At 40.3% G+C, this 13,038-nt stretch overlaps 1 protein-coding gene across 1 annotated transcript; it reads right to left on the minus strand.

Moving 5' to 3' along the window:
- Positions 1–763: 763 nt before the first annotated feature.
- Positions 764–4,090, minus strand: LOC133276368 (secreted frizzled-related protein 2-like). Its single transcript, XM_061467085.1, has 4 exons — positions 3,749–4,090; positions 3,033–3,202; positions 2,043–2,135; positions 764–1,258 (listed from the first exon to the last, which is right to left on the minus strand). The coding sequence occupies exons 1-4, from the start codon at positions 4,033–4,035 to the stop codon at positions 948–950; spliced, it is 861 nt and encodes a 286-aa protein (XP_061323069.1). The 5' UTR covers positions 4,036–4,090; the 3' UTR covers positions 764–947.
- Positions 4,091–13,038: the final 8,948 nt, after the last annotated feature.

The raw sequence follows: 13,038 nt of genomic DNA on the forward strand, positions 1-13,038 counted from the left end.
ATAGCAGGACCCCAGATCAGTACAGATGGGACTTTTAGAAAGCTACTGACCATAAACATTGCCATATTTGTTTCAAGAAAATATTACCATAATAGACACTGTATTGCTGAAACAGCTTCTAATTTGAGTATTATCAATTACCTGGTTTTGTGTCTATTATACACATTTATAAAACTAAAATAAAGTCAAGGTCTGGCCATCTTCATGCAGTCTTTAGTATAAGTGTACTGCACTGACAATAAGGATGCTAATCATGTGGCACCTGTAATATTTCTCATTTATTGAATATTATTACTCTATTAGTTCCCTGCAGACCACTTAGACAACTGGTAAAGTTTATACGTTGGCTTTTGTAATGTGTCTGAAAACGAAAAGGACCTTCAGGTAACAGGTACCTGACTGTGATTCCAGTGGAGCACTATCAGCTCTGTCATTGTAAAATGACACACGATGATCAAATCTTCTTGTGGCTGGGGCCAGCTACATCGTGTTTGGTTACTTATTCCTATTTATTTTACTTTGATTCTGGCAAAAGCGACCAGCAGAGGGCTGCCTTACTTCAAAATAATGGGAGAAAATGATGCGGATTAATGAAACATTAAGCAAGGGAAAATTTAGGTAACTGGAGAAAATGGCAGAACAGATGGTATAGAAATATATATTTAAGATAGTCAGCTGGATTACAACTGTTTTATGCTAGGTTTTGCGCATAGTAAAAATTTTTTTTGCGATAAACATTTATACATGATTGGCTAAGTTCAAACTTCATGTGATTAGCTGTAACACTACAGAAAGGAGGCCTGATAACACTGGGCTTTAAGTTCAACTTATAATACCATTTTAAAAGACATTAAGACTTTACATTCCACTTATAATACATTCCTATTTACAAGATAAGTTTGTTATGAGAAGCATAATCATCTTTTTACAAATAATGTGATAAGTATTTACAGGCATTTATGGTATCTCCATTTCTGAGTGGCCAAAGTCAGCTGGGAGTCCCTCCTCTGCCATCGATAAACCTGTTTTACTAAAATGATGCCCTCTTCAATATTCCCCACAAGGAGATACACCATGGGACGATGGGTTGGAGTCATCCTCTGTGTACAGTTTTCATTGATAAGCAGCCACTGCTGTATCATATTCTGAGTTTCATAAGGCAAGAGTGAGCCCTGGGTAATGAATTCCACTTGGCATTCAATGTTATACTCTTGGTCGCCAAATACTGTTCTCTTCTTGGACAGCTTTACTTTCACTGCTAAGGAAAAAAAGGAAACACGTGAGTCACTCCATTTGTTTGCATGCCAAAAGAAACACTACCAATGAAAGCAGGATGATTCCTTAAAAATACTGTCATAATTTATGCTGATAGAGTATGGCAAGGACTTCTCTAGCAGCGGTATACATTTTAAAATGTTTAAAACTAAAGGTGTGCAGTAAAGATCTTTTATGTTGAATTAGGCAACTAGCAAAAATATTTTCACAGAAGTGAGTAATTTATTTTTACCATCACCTTGTATGTCAGGCTTTCTGGGTAATTAGATATTGAAAGCTGTTGGTGTTGGTTTTGTATCACCAGTAAGAATTTCTTTTACTGATTTGATTTTCTGAGTCTCCTCAGTGAGCTTTGTGTTATGAAAAACTCATACACACAAATATCAACGACATACTGTTCACTAGTGAAATACCAAAGCTTTAGTTTTGGTTTAACCACTAATAAAAGGCAAACCTGCTTATTTGGCAGCTTTTGCCAGAAATATTTTCCATAAAGCATGTTTTTCTACAGTGTAGCCAACTAAACAAGAACAGAAGAGCTGTTTAGTTGTAAACTAGATCATTGATGAATCTTTCATGCAAAATAAATCCTCCTTATATTATGATTTGAAAGAACATATTCTGAAAAACAATTCAAAGTTAAAAGCCAAACTCTTAATCCTTTGAAATTACAGCAGAAACTGTCATTATTGTAATCCTAATTTCAAAGCATTTTAGAAGGAGAGCTGTTATTCTCTTTAATAGCAGCCATATTAGCAAGGACTTACCAAAGTTACTGTCACAGAAAACTTCAAGAACTCTTTTGTGTGTAAAGAATTCCTCCACTGCTGGGCAGGTCTGGCAGGCAGGCTTTGGTAGGACTGCTGAGAAATGATAAAGTCATGGTTATGTTTTAAAAACTTTTGGTTTAATTTTCTGCTGTCAAAGCCTGAGAGCCTACTGTTTAACCACAGGGATGACAGAGAAAATACACAACTGGTCAGTGATAACACAGAAAGTCTACACACTCCTCTGAAAACTTGGCAAGGGATGAAAAAGTTTCATTTTCCGTGTGCATTCAGTCTTGTTTGAACTGACAATTTCAATTATCAACATCAAATACAGTAACAAATACAGTATTATTTTTAATACTGCTACAGTGGGTGGGAAAGGGGTTAGGTGGCTGATTTTGTCTGATTCTGGATGCAGCTACATTAGGATTGTGAACACATGAATTTGGGTGTGCTAGTAGCAACTGAATCCTATTCTTTTCCATAGAAGTTAACAAGCCTGAGTATCTGAATAGTTGAACGCTGTTATCATGGTATCTCCGGTTCCCCTGAAAAAAATATTAAAAATCAGATAATAAATCATTCCAACTTTTCTGAGATGATCTGAGAATCAGTTTATTGTATATGTAAAATTATTTGTGATAAGAGCCATTGCTAAGTCTCTATAGACTTCAGAATAAATCAGTGTGCTGCCATGGGTATGATACTGCCCATTGGAGTGCAGGGTGATAACTGCCTTCCTCCACTATCTGAGCATAGACTATCTACACTTTCTTTTTTTGAAGTGATGCTGATTTACCCGATCTGAGCTCTGCTGCAGCTCATGCTACAAGTACTAGCACTTTCCCCTGCCATCTGCATGAACCGTACAGATAGACATGACCACTTATAAAATCACAGACTGCCTGGGAACAGTGTTCCTTGTATGTACATGATTCCCAGGAACACAGAAGAGCACCACGCTCTCCTCCACCATTTTCCAGCTACCTTTGTGTGAGTATTTGTATTCCTTTGTGAGAGATGCCAGGCACATGTCCTCATCTGCAGGGAATCGATCGCAGTCCAGACTGCCAGGCCAGAGGTGTCCATGGCAGGCAAGCACAGGGGCACAGCTGTCACGGACGGCAACACACATACTCCTACAAGGATGAATGAACCTGTGGCCAGAGGAAATACTAGGCTGAATCACTTAAACTCGCTCAGTGATAACAGAAACTATTTCAACAGTGTTTTTTGTGCAAAGTGCAACATCTGCACTGATATTTAGCATCTTTCAATAATACTATAGTTCAAGAAATGGCAACTGTGCAAACTATGTGAGTGGTTTGTAATATGGACTTCACTGAGCTTACAGGATTAAGTCACAGTTTTTAAAGTTCTTTTTATTACAACCTGGGCAAAGTGTCAGCGTGAGGCTGATTCTATTCACAATAGGTGCTTCAACCCTAAATTAACAAGAATAAAGTTTCAACTATAACAGAATAAAACATGATATCCCTTGACGACAACATTCATTTTCCAAAGGCAAACTGAAGTGGAAGTAGAACATGCTTTCAGTACTTGTCTTTCTGATAAGTACAGAAAAGTTAGAATTACTTTAGAAAAAGTGGAGAGTGCCTTTGGATTATGATAAACATTCATTTCATTTGATCCCCTTTCTGGCAAATAAAAGCTGCAGTTCTGTACTGTGCTGTGGTACTTACGTATCTAAACAGATGGGTGCGAACAGGGAGCACAGGAATGTCCTCACGTGAGGGTGACAGTCCGTGTGTGCAAGGTGCTGCCAGGTGGTGGATTTTAGGATAACCTCGGCCATGCTGGTGTGTCCCATCAGGTTGGGAAGCCTCATTTCAGAGTATCCAATCTTGTGGCACATGCCCATCTCCTTGGGTATCACCACGCATTTCGTGGATAATCCAATGTCAAAGCCCATTGCCACTCTGAGTAAACCATTCACAGTAAAAACAAGTATTTTTGCAGTCAAGAACATCTTCCAGTGACTCCTGGGCTGCTGAGCAGGCAGCTGTCAAGCCTCTAAGCTCCAGGGTATGTTGAAACCTTGTGGCTTATATATCCCAAGAGTTTAATGAACTGTGGTTATCAACTGCTTATCAAATCACTTGAGACAAGACCAGGTCTTATTGCCTATTCAAGGGGTTGTTGTGATAACCAGGGAGGTGGAGACAAGGTATAGAGTATGTTCCCTAAAGACACAGATTTGGTATAGACTTTCACATGTCCCATGGTGTCAATGGCTGCAGCATGCTATGTGGCATATTAAATTTTGACACCTAGAAGCTTTGCTATGTGTTTTCTAATACAAATTAAGAGATCCCCAGAAAAATGGTTGGGCAGACAAGCTGTCTCCTGGGGCTGCTGTGTCTCCTTTGTTTTCAGACACTGCTGACAGGGCAGAAAAAAACAGTGTAGAGTGACTTATCAAGTGAAAATGTTTTGCTTGTGCTAATTGCCTGTGTCTCTTCCACTGTTTTACAATGTAGAAGAGATACTTTCTCTGGTCAAGCACTATAAAAGAGATAGCCTCCCACTACTAACCAAGTGTTTTGTCTGGAAATTTGGATCCCTATCCTGTTACATGCTAAAGGTCCTAACTTGTATTAATTTTAATAGACCTGAAAACAGAGAATTGTTTTACTGATTGGGGTATGTGCCTACCAGATGGCTACAGAGCTTACATCTTTTATTTATCCAAGTTCAGTGTGGATTTAATATTGTAGGACTCTTGCGGCTATCAGTATATGTTCAGCGTGAAAAGGCAGTATACATACGGAAAAACACTATTATTATTTCAAATTAAACTGGCTACACTTAAAATTACTCAAATAATGCAGTGTTTCACCTATTTATTAATAAATTATTATTATATCCAGCTGTGTGAAAGCACCTATACCAGAAGTGTACAGAAGCAAACAAACAAAAAAAAAAGTAGTGTTCAGTTTCTTAATTAAAAGTTAACAGAATTACTGAGTACTTCACTACTGTTCTTAATATAGTACTGACAAACAGTTCTGCTACAGAGAAGCTTTGCAATCACTTAAGGTGACAGAGGTAATATGCAGTTTACCTATTGTGAATAGAAAAGTCAGATCATGAGTTAAAATAGTTGAATATTTAAACAAAACATTTTGTGGAAAATTTCTCATTTGATGAAAACAGTTTTCCAGTTGGCTATGGATGTTAATTTTTATTTCCATTTCTTATTACATTTTTATTAACAGAAATGTTCAGATATTAAATGTAAACTGTAAAATACCTGGCTTGACTATTAGACTAAAACGAGTATGTTCATAGTAGTGTATCAGCCAGTATTACTGATGCTTGATTGAAATACAGGTTTCAGAAACAGCACCTTTTTGAGCTTATACCTAGATGTAGCACATTTAGCAATGTGCTACATATCATGTAAATGTTTATACCTAAATGTTAGATTATTAATCCTAGCATCTTTGAAACAAATGACAAAGCCCCGCCGATGACTCCTTAGCTGTTTTCTTTACTCTAAGCTACTGGGGAAATTATAGTTTAAATTATGTATGGGAAAATTATGTTTAAATAAGTCAGAAAAAATGACAGCATGCAAGGTTCCAGTATACAGTAAAGCTGTATTTAAGAGAATTGTTAGTTTTTATTTTCATCTTTTGTTGCCAGCTCTGTATTTTTTCCTATAAATGTGGTTTCTCTGTATCTGTTATCTCACTTCAAAGCAAAGGAACTGAATACCAGGCCAATTTAGGCCTTATGGTAGCATCCCTTTGCCAGGTGCTCAATGTATTCCGTAAGAAGTTGAAGAGCCTGACTAAAACTCAGTAAAAGCCCTGTTCTTGCTAAGTCTATGCAGGTATCCCTGGGGGCCACAATTTCGCATAGCTGCCCTTGCTACCACTCTGCAACAAAGTGATGGCACGAAGCTGTTCAGCACAGGGAGAGGGCAGACCCTCATGCCCAGCCAGCTGAGCAGCTGCTTTGAATGGCTGCCTGGTGTCATCTGGTTCTCACCACAGTCAGAGCGAAAACGTAAGCCTCACCTTCTATGCACAGGCATGGCTGCCCAGGGAGCAGAGCTCAGCTCTCACAGGCTCCAGAGCAGACACCCCGATGTCTCTCACCTGAGCGTCACTTCAGCGTTGATTCCAATGGAGTGAAACTGGTCTCCATCCCCCTTCTCCAGCAGGCTTCTGCATCCATTTACACTGCTGACATCTTTACCAGGTCACCTCGCAATTCTATGAAGTTAATCAAATTCCTCTCTGACCCTAAGAGTATTCTTTTGTAATACTTTTCTCATCTGATTGCTGTCTGAAAGCAAGATCTTTGGAGAAGGAAACCCTTCTGCTGCATGTAGGGCATGGTATTGCATGCACATTCCCAAGTGGTATAAAATATATACTAAGAAAGAGTATATGGTCTCTCAATTATTTAGATGTTTTTCTCTGTCACTGCTTCACAGCCTACAAGAAAACTTGATTGATCCTAAAACCTGAGTCAGCTCTATTACTCCAAATAATGAGGTGGTATTGTGCTGCTGAGGGCCTTGCTGTGCCACTTCCCACCATGGCATGCCTTGCAAACCACCCTGTGCCAGGTCAAGCTCTGGCTGTACCCAAGACCAGGAGTGCTGCCTTGTGACACAGCAGATTTGACTCCGAGATCTCCCTCTAGGCCACCACTGATGGACAGAAAGAGACGCGTCTCAAACTAGAGAGTGTGAGATGAAAATGATCTAATAAGAGCTAATGCATCTCTTGACAAATTGGTCTCCATAGGAACTGTCTTAGAAATAAATAACCGTGTATCTGAGTCAGTTTCCTACCAGGGCTTCACAGGGGCTAGGTCATTTATGAGCCACTGCAGAGCTGTACCTTAAAGATTTTTTAGCTCAGATAGGTCTCAAAGAAGGTCAGCTATTTTTTTGGTGTTTTGCTTTTGGTGAGCTGACTTTCAGTGGGTCATCATTTTGTAATGCTAAGGAGAACAGTTTATCTCCATATGAGTACAGTGGTATCTTTGGAGGCTTGAGGCCTTCAAAGACCCTCCTTGGACCAGTGGGTCAGGAAGGAGGTGCATGCTACTGCTTGGCCAAGTCTGGCATGGTGCTTCAGTGGAGAGCCTAGAGGACTCGAGGGTGTGAAGGCTATCAGAAGAATGGCAAGTCTTCTGAATGGCTTTGCTTCTGTTTTTCTTGTTTCCTTGCAGTTTTGACCAGAGTAGCCATTCACCCAGCAACAGCAAGACTATGCATTTGTCAGGAATTCCGAGGCTCACTTGAGGGCTCAAGAATCAACACCAACTCTGAGAACAAAATGTGCACAAAGGCCTTTGCTGGACACCTGTGAGTGCATTGGGTTAAGCTGGAGCTGAAACCAGAGCATTACCTGTCAGTGAGTCATTTTTGTTAGTTTTTTTTTTGTCAGGAAAGAACATCATTTATGGGAGCTTCTGATCCTTTTCTTTTCTGACAGTTGCTGGGTTCCAGATGTTAGCTGGGTTGCATACCTTTCCCTGTGCCATTTTCTGTGTCATCATTTACCAAGGAATCTGGCGATTTGACATTGCTACACTCACAAACACTTTTAAGCATGGGAAAGACTTTGGCTGTGCTTCTGTTTAGGCTTAATTATTTCAATGTTCTTCATAAGCAGATGTTACCTTGAAGCTTTGTTTGAAGCAAGTCATTTATCATTTTTAGCAGGAGTCTTGCAGAGCAGTTATTAAAAATGAACATGTAAAGTAGGTTGCCATTGCTTCACGTCAGTCAGATACTATCTCCTCAGCAGGGCATGAGCTGCAGCACACACATTGCTGTGCCATAGAGTCACCTTTTTTGCAAACTCTCAGCTGCTCATTGACATGGTGTGGAAAAAAACATTGGGCAAATACGCACACAGCTCGCTCTTGGGAACAGTAAACTGATTTATTGTTGCCACACCAGCTAAACATTCATATTACAGAAAAGCTGGTGGGGACACAGTATTTCTAGTCATAGTGATATATGTGTGTAGAGGGTTGCCTGAATAAAGACTGTCTAAAATGAAAAAAAAAAGACTAGTTTAGCAAACTATCACAAAAATTGCAACCTCTGCATACGTTTTGCACAGAGAGCATATAATATAAGACCTGAGGTTTAGAGAAAATGGAAAGAGGGAGTCCAGCTAATGCCCTTTGAGGCTTCTGAAGAAAGCTGTGTGGTTGTTCCCCTGACCACTGGCTGCATTTATTGTTCCTGGATATGAGCAACAGTCACCTGCTGATGGACTCATAACAGGAAGAGCAGCTGGAGGCTCACTCCCTGCCCACCACCTCTGTGCTGACTCCTTTTACTGTTACCAGAGAGACAGAGAGAGATTAAGCAGAGCCACCCATCAGACCCCAGTAAGAAATGGGACTGATTTTTTCTTCAAAGAAAGTAGGGGTATGAGAGCCAACTAGCAGATGTAGGCATTTTTGGTTTTAATCTAAGCATTATTGACATCTGTTGCAATATTCAGCTGGAGTCATTTTAATCTGGAGTCTAATTGCAGAGGTGCAAAGCTCTCAGACAAGGATCAAAGCCCATAACCATGTCCCCACAAAAGAAGGTCACAAAAGAAGACTGTGGAGAGACGGTCTCACTCTGATGACAGCTTTGCTGCACCAGCATCCTTATGCAGCAGGGCAGGGTTTATTTCATAACGTGCCTTTTGCTTTATGAAAAAAACAATTAGGCCATGATGGTATGTGTAAAACAGCAGATGAAAAGTCATAAAATGGTTTTGAAGAGGCCTTGTTAATTTGTCTCAATGGCTTTAGCGTTGCTTTAATTTTTAAAGGACAGGAATAATGTATTTTCTTATAAATCTGTAATGCAAATTGTTAAAGGCTCACTTCTCTGGCATGCTGAGCTCTGTCCTTATTACTGTCAATCGATTAACTGACAGGGAAGTTTATTTTAATAGTTAAAGAGAAAGTCAGTGCTTTGAGTATTCCAGACTTAGTTTTTGGCCCTGCCAGAAGCTTGCTGTGGAAGCTTTAACCCCACTGCATTGTACTCCCCCACATACAGCCTGTCCTGGTTAACAGTGCCAGAGGCATGCTGGAAATTAAATGTGCTTGAATATAAAGTATCCAGATGCTACAAGAGCAGGGATGAGGCATGTAAGTGCCCACACAGATTCCATCAGTGTCACCTAGAGGCATAAGGGTGTCCTGAATACTATACAAAACCTGGGTAAGTAACATTTTCTAAGCAGGCCAAGTAAGTCAGGGATGGAAGAAGGGCACAGGGAGATTAGAAGACTTGCTAACCAGCTAGCAGCTAACACAGGCATACAACTCTTGAGTTTTGCCATTACAATATTCATTGACCCATTCAGCTTTCAGGTCTCCAGCCCAGCAACGTTTTTGTCACTGCAGAGCAGGGCAAGTTGCGTAAAGTGACTTCAGGGGAAGAACTGAAATCCTGTATTAACTTACTAGTGGCTCACAAAACTGCATTCAAGCCATACCCGGTGTGCTGCACAGCAGGGCCTTATGGTAAACACTGTATTGGCTGAATGCTGTGTGAAGCTGTTCAAAGTAGCTGAAAGGGGGAGAGAAGCCCTGACATGGTGGTCATTAAGAAAGTGGAATTTTGCTCTTCAATCATGAGCAGTGCAGCAGGCTCAATGGTGTTGGTTTTGATCCAGGGGCAAGCAAATTCCAAATGATGGCTTTCATGTGGGAGCAAAATCAGTCTGCATTTAGGGTTTTACACTATTGATCATGTACCAGGTGAGCACCTTCCACAGAGAGCCAGTAGTAATAGCCACTCTTCTCTGTTTAACCCCAGGTAAAAAATTAAAATTCTTAGGATTTTTCTTTTCAATTGGTATTGATTTGCTGGTAGGGCTGACTCTGCCTATTTGTCTTTTTAGTTTTTAGCCAGTTTTACCGGGTTTCAATTTAGTTTTGCTCTGATTTCATTTTGTGGAAGAAGAACCATTTGACAAATGGAGTTTCACATATTTCAGGCACAATTCTTGCTCTGCAGAAAAGCTCCTGTGTCTTTTAGACTTCAGCAGTTTGGGCAGTCTTTTGGCAACTGGGCTGGTGCTGTTTTTTTCTCTATCAAATTTCTATCATAGCTGAGTGCCCCTCGTACAGCTCCATAATGAGCAGCTCTAAATGAAATATAAACTGAGGCTAAATGGAGAGCACACCAAATCATTTCCAAACCTGTGTGAACAAAAGGGAGTACAAGTAGACTCAAGGCTGTTCTGTAAGTAGAAGGGGAACAGCTGTTTGGGCTACAAGTAAACAGCAAGTACATACCAACTATTTGTAGTCCATTGAGAAAGTAAACAGGGTCATCTTGTCTGTTCCCCCTGATGCTTTCGTTGTCTGTGGCCTGTATACTGATCATCAAGATAAGACGGAAACACATTAAGTCTTGAAAATTATGTCTGGCTTCTGGCTGTCACTGGAGATAGCTCTATCAGTTAAGCAGTAAAACCCTGGATGAGTGCTCTGCTGACTCCAGCCCATCCCTTTTAAGTTGCTTGGAGGTACTTTCCATCTAACTTCTATATACCCCAGCCACCCAGAGGAAAGGCTCTCAGTATCTGATGTTATAACAGTACATAGCAGCCTAGGCTTTGTTTGCCTGACAGCTTCTTCAGCCTTTTTCCCCTGGTTGTCTGTCTGATAAAAGCTATCACCACTCTCCATAAGCCTTGTTACATCTCTACTACAGCATTACTAATGTTAAATGTACTAGGACAGGAGAGCTCTTTTGTTTGCTGAGAGAGAAAAATGTTTTTACAAAATACATCCAGAGAGTAATACCAACCTGAACACTCTGTTGTGTAGGGGAATGCTCTGTATGCTCTGGTTCCTTCCCTTTCACTGTGGCTTATGCTGCACACATCGCCTCTGTTGAGATCAAAGACATTTGGTTTCTATTACCCTATCTTGCAGAGAAGTTCACAGATAAAGAAGTCTCCACCCTAATGATTAAATCCTATTTGGATTTAAAAACATGGGCAGAGCCCTTCAGCCTGCAGACCAGGATTAGAGGGTCCATGACTCCATCACCCATTTGCTAATCTGAATGCAGACCATGCGTGGCCTGCCTGTGAAATGTTGTAATGTCGTTTGGCTTTCACAGCCCTTTACCTTCATCCCAGGGCAATCATTTTCTTCTAGTGATGCTACCAGGAAATGAAACGGAGATGAATCCATCCTAAATAGCTACACGTCAGCAAGAGCTGAATAAATAAGGACAAAATAAAGAGCAATCATTTAGAAATGCCTCAAAATCAAACAGTACCTAAACCATCTTTAAAACTGTGCTTTAATTCTCCCTCCCTGAGGGAGGGAGAACCAGACAAATAATCAAATTTAAAATTAATCAGGAGGGACTTGTTTTGTTTTGCTTGTTTGGTTTTTTTTTTTGTTTTTTTTTTTTTTTTCTTAGGAACCATTTTCATTCTCTAAATAGCATTAAGGGTTTCATGCTGACTGCAGTGACCAGAGATTGATAACTGTATCCACAGGAGACTCTTTTCATTATGGAAACCACAGAGGGGCAAATAGTTTAGAGGGGAAGGTATTTTGAAATTAGACTCAGGAGTATCCAGAGACAAAAGATTTGTGATTGCCGCTCTAATTTCAGACCTTAAAAGGAGCATGTTTGCTTGGTAGCTTCTTCAGCTTTTTTCGCCCTGGTAATGTCTGTCTGATAAAAGTTATCACCGCTCCTTGTAAGCCTTGTTACATCTCTACTACAGCATCACTAATGTTAAATGTACTAGGGCTTGTTTTGTTTGCTGAGAGAGAAAAATACTTTTACAAAGTACACCCAGGGAGTGACACCAACCTGAGCATTTGGCTGTGTGCTCTGTATTTCGTTTCCCTTTTTTTCCCTCATCAGTTTTTGCCATCCTCGCTTATGCTATGTAGTACTTTTCTTCCTGATGTTCTATGAAAATGAGACAGAAGTACTGGAGTTATTGACAGGCTGATCCTGTACCCAAAGAAGGTAATGACAGTTTCTTAACCAATTATTATACCTTGAAAGCCAAAATTCTGCCTGTTTTGCTTCTGCTGAGTGTTACAATACATCCTATTGATGTCAGTATGGTTCTCATGACATACCTTGATATGAGTAAGACTGACTCTTTTTGGTGAATTATCTTTCAGGAGGTTATATAGAAATATTTCGGTTGGGAACATGAAATTAAAAAGAGGATTCAGTATGGAAGGTACTTTGCCCTGCTGTACAGCTGGCTGAGGAAACACCTTCAACCTAACTTCTTGGCTCTAGCAAGGGATGCTGCAGGTGCATATGCCGAGCTTTAAAGGGAACAACTTCTCTCCCTGTGCTTACTGGTGTCCTTACACAGCTGTTCCCTCCTTGAACTCCAGTGGGAGAAGCCAGCTTGGGTCCATGCCCACACATGTGAGAACATTCACTTGGTTATTTCTTTTTTTAAGGATAAGTGGCATTTGATTTATGTGCTAAGAACATTGCTTGAATAGACAAAGCTAACACAGAAAAATGAGGGTAACTGGTGCTTCAGATTCTGTGTACTTCCAAGTTTTATTTTTCTCCTTTCCAAGAGGAAAGGACTGTTTCTGGTACAGACCCTTTATAACCAGCCTCACTGACATGCCCATGTTTTTTAAGGCATAACTTCGCTGGACAAGAAGAAAGAGATTTAGTCTTCTTTAAACCTACTAACTGATCACAAGGATACACGAATCAGCTGCTGATGTCACATCACCATATTAGAGAAGAATTTATTAATCCTAGGAGAGCCCTCACGCATCCTCTGGTATGAATTTGGCATATTAAGGCAAGTCAGTTTTGGGGGCACAGTGATGCTCTCTGCATGCTCAGCTCAGCTCTTCAGCCTTTCCTGAGCATTTTCTCATGGGAGGTTGTGCTTACCCCTCTGCTAAAATCTGAGGTTACAGTGCAAAGTGAATTTTCCCTTTACATACATAATTTATATCT

Source organism: Pezoporus flaviventris, unplaced genomic scaffold (assembly GCF_033815535.1).
Source record: "Pezoporus flaviventris isolate CSIRO_AGI_PZ_B2104156 unplaced genomic scaffold, CSIRO_AGI_Pfla_v1 ptg000045l, whole genome shotgun sequence".
NCBI lineage: Eukaryota > Metazoa > Chordata > Aves > Psittaciformes > Psittacidae > Pezoporus > Pezoporus flaviventris.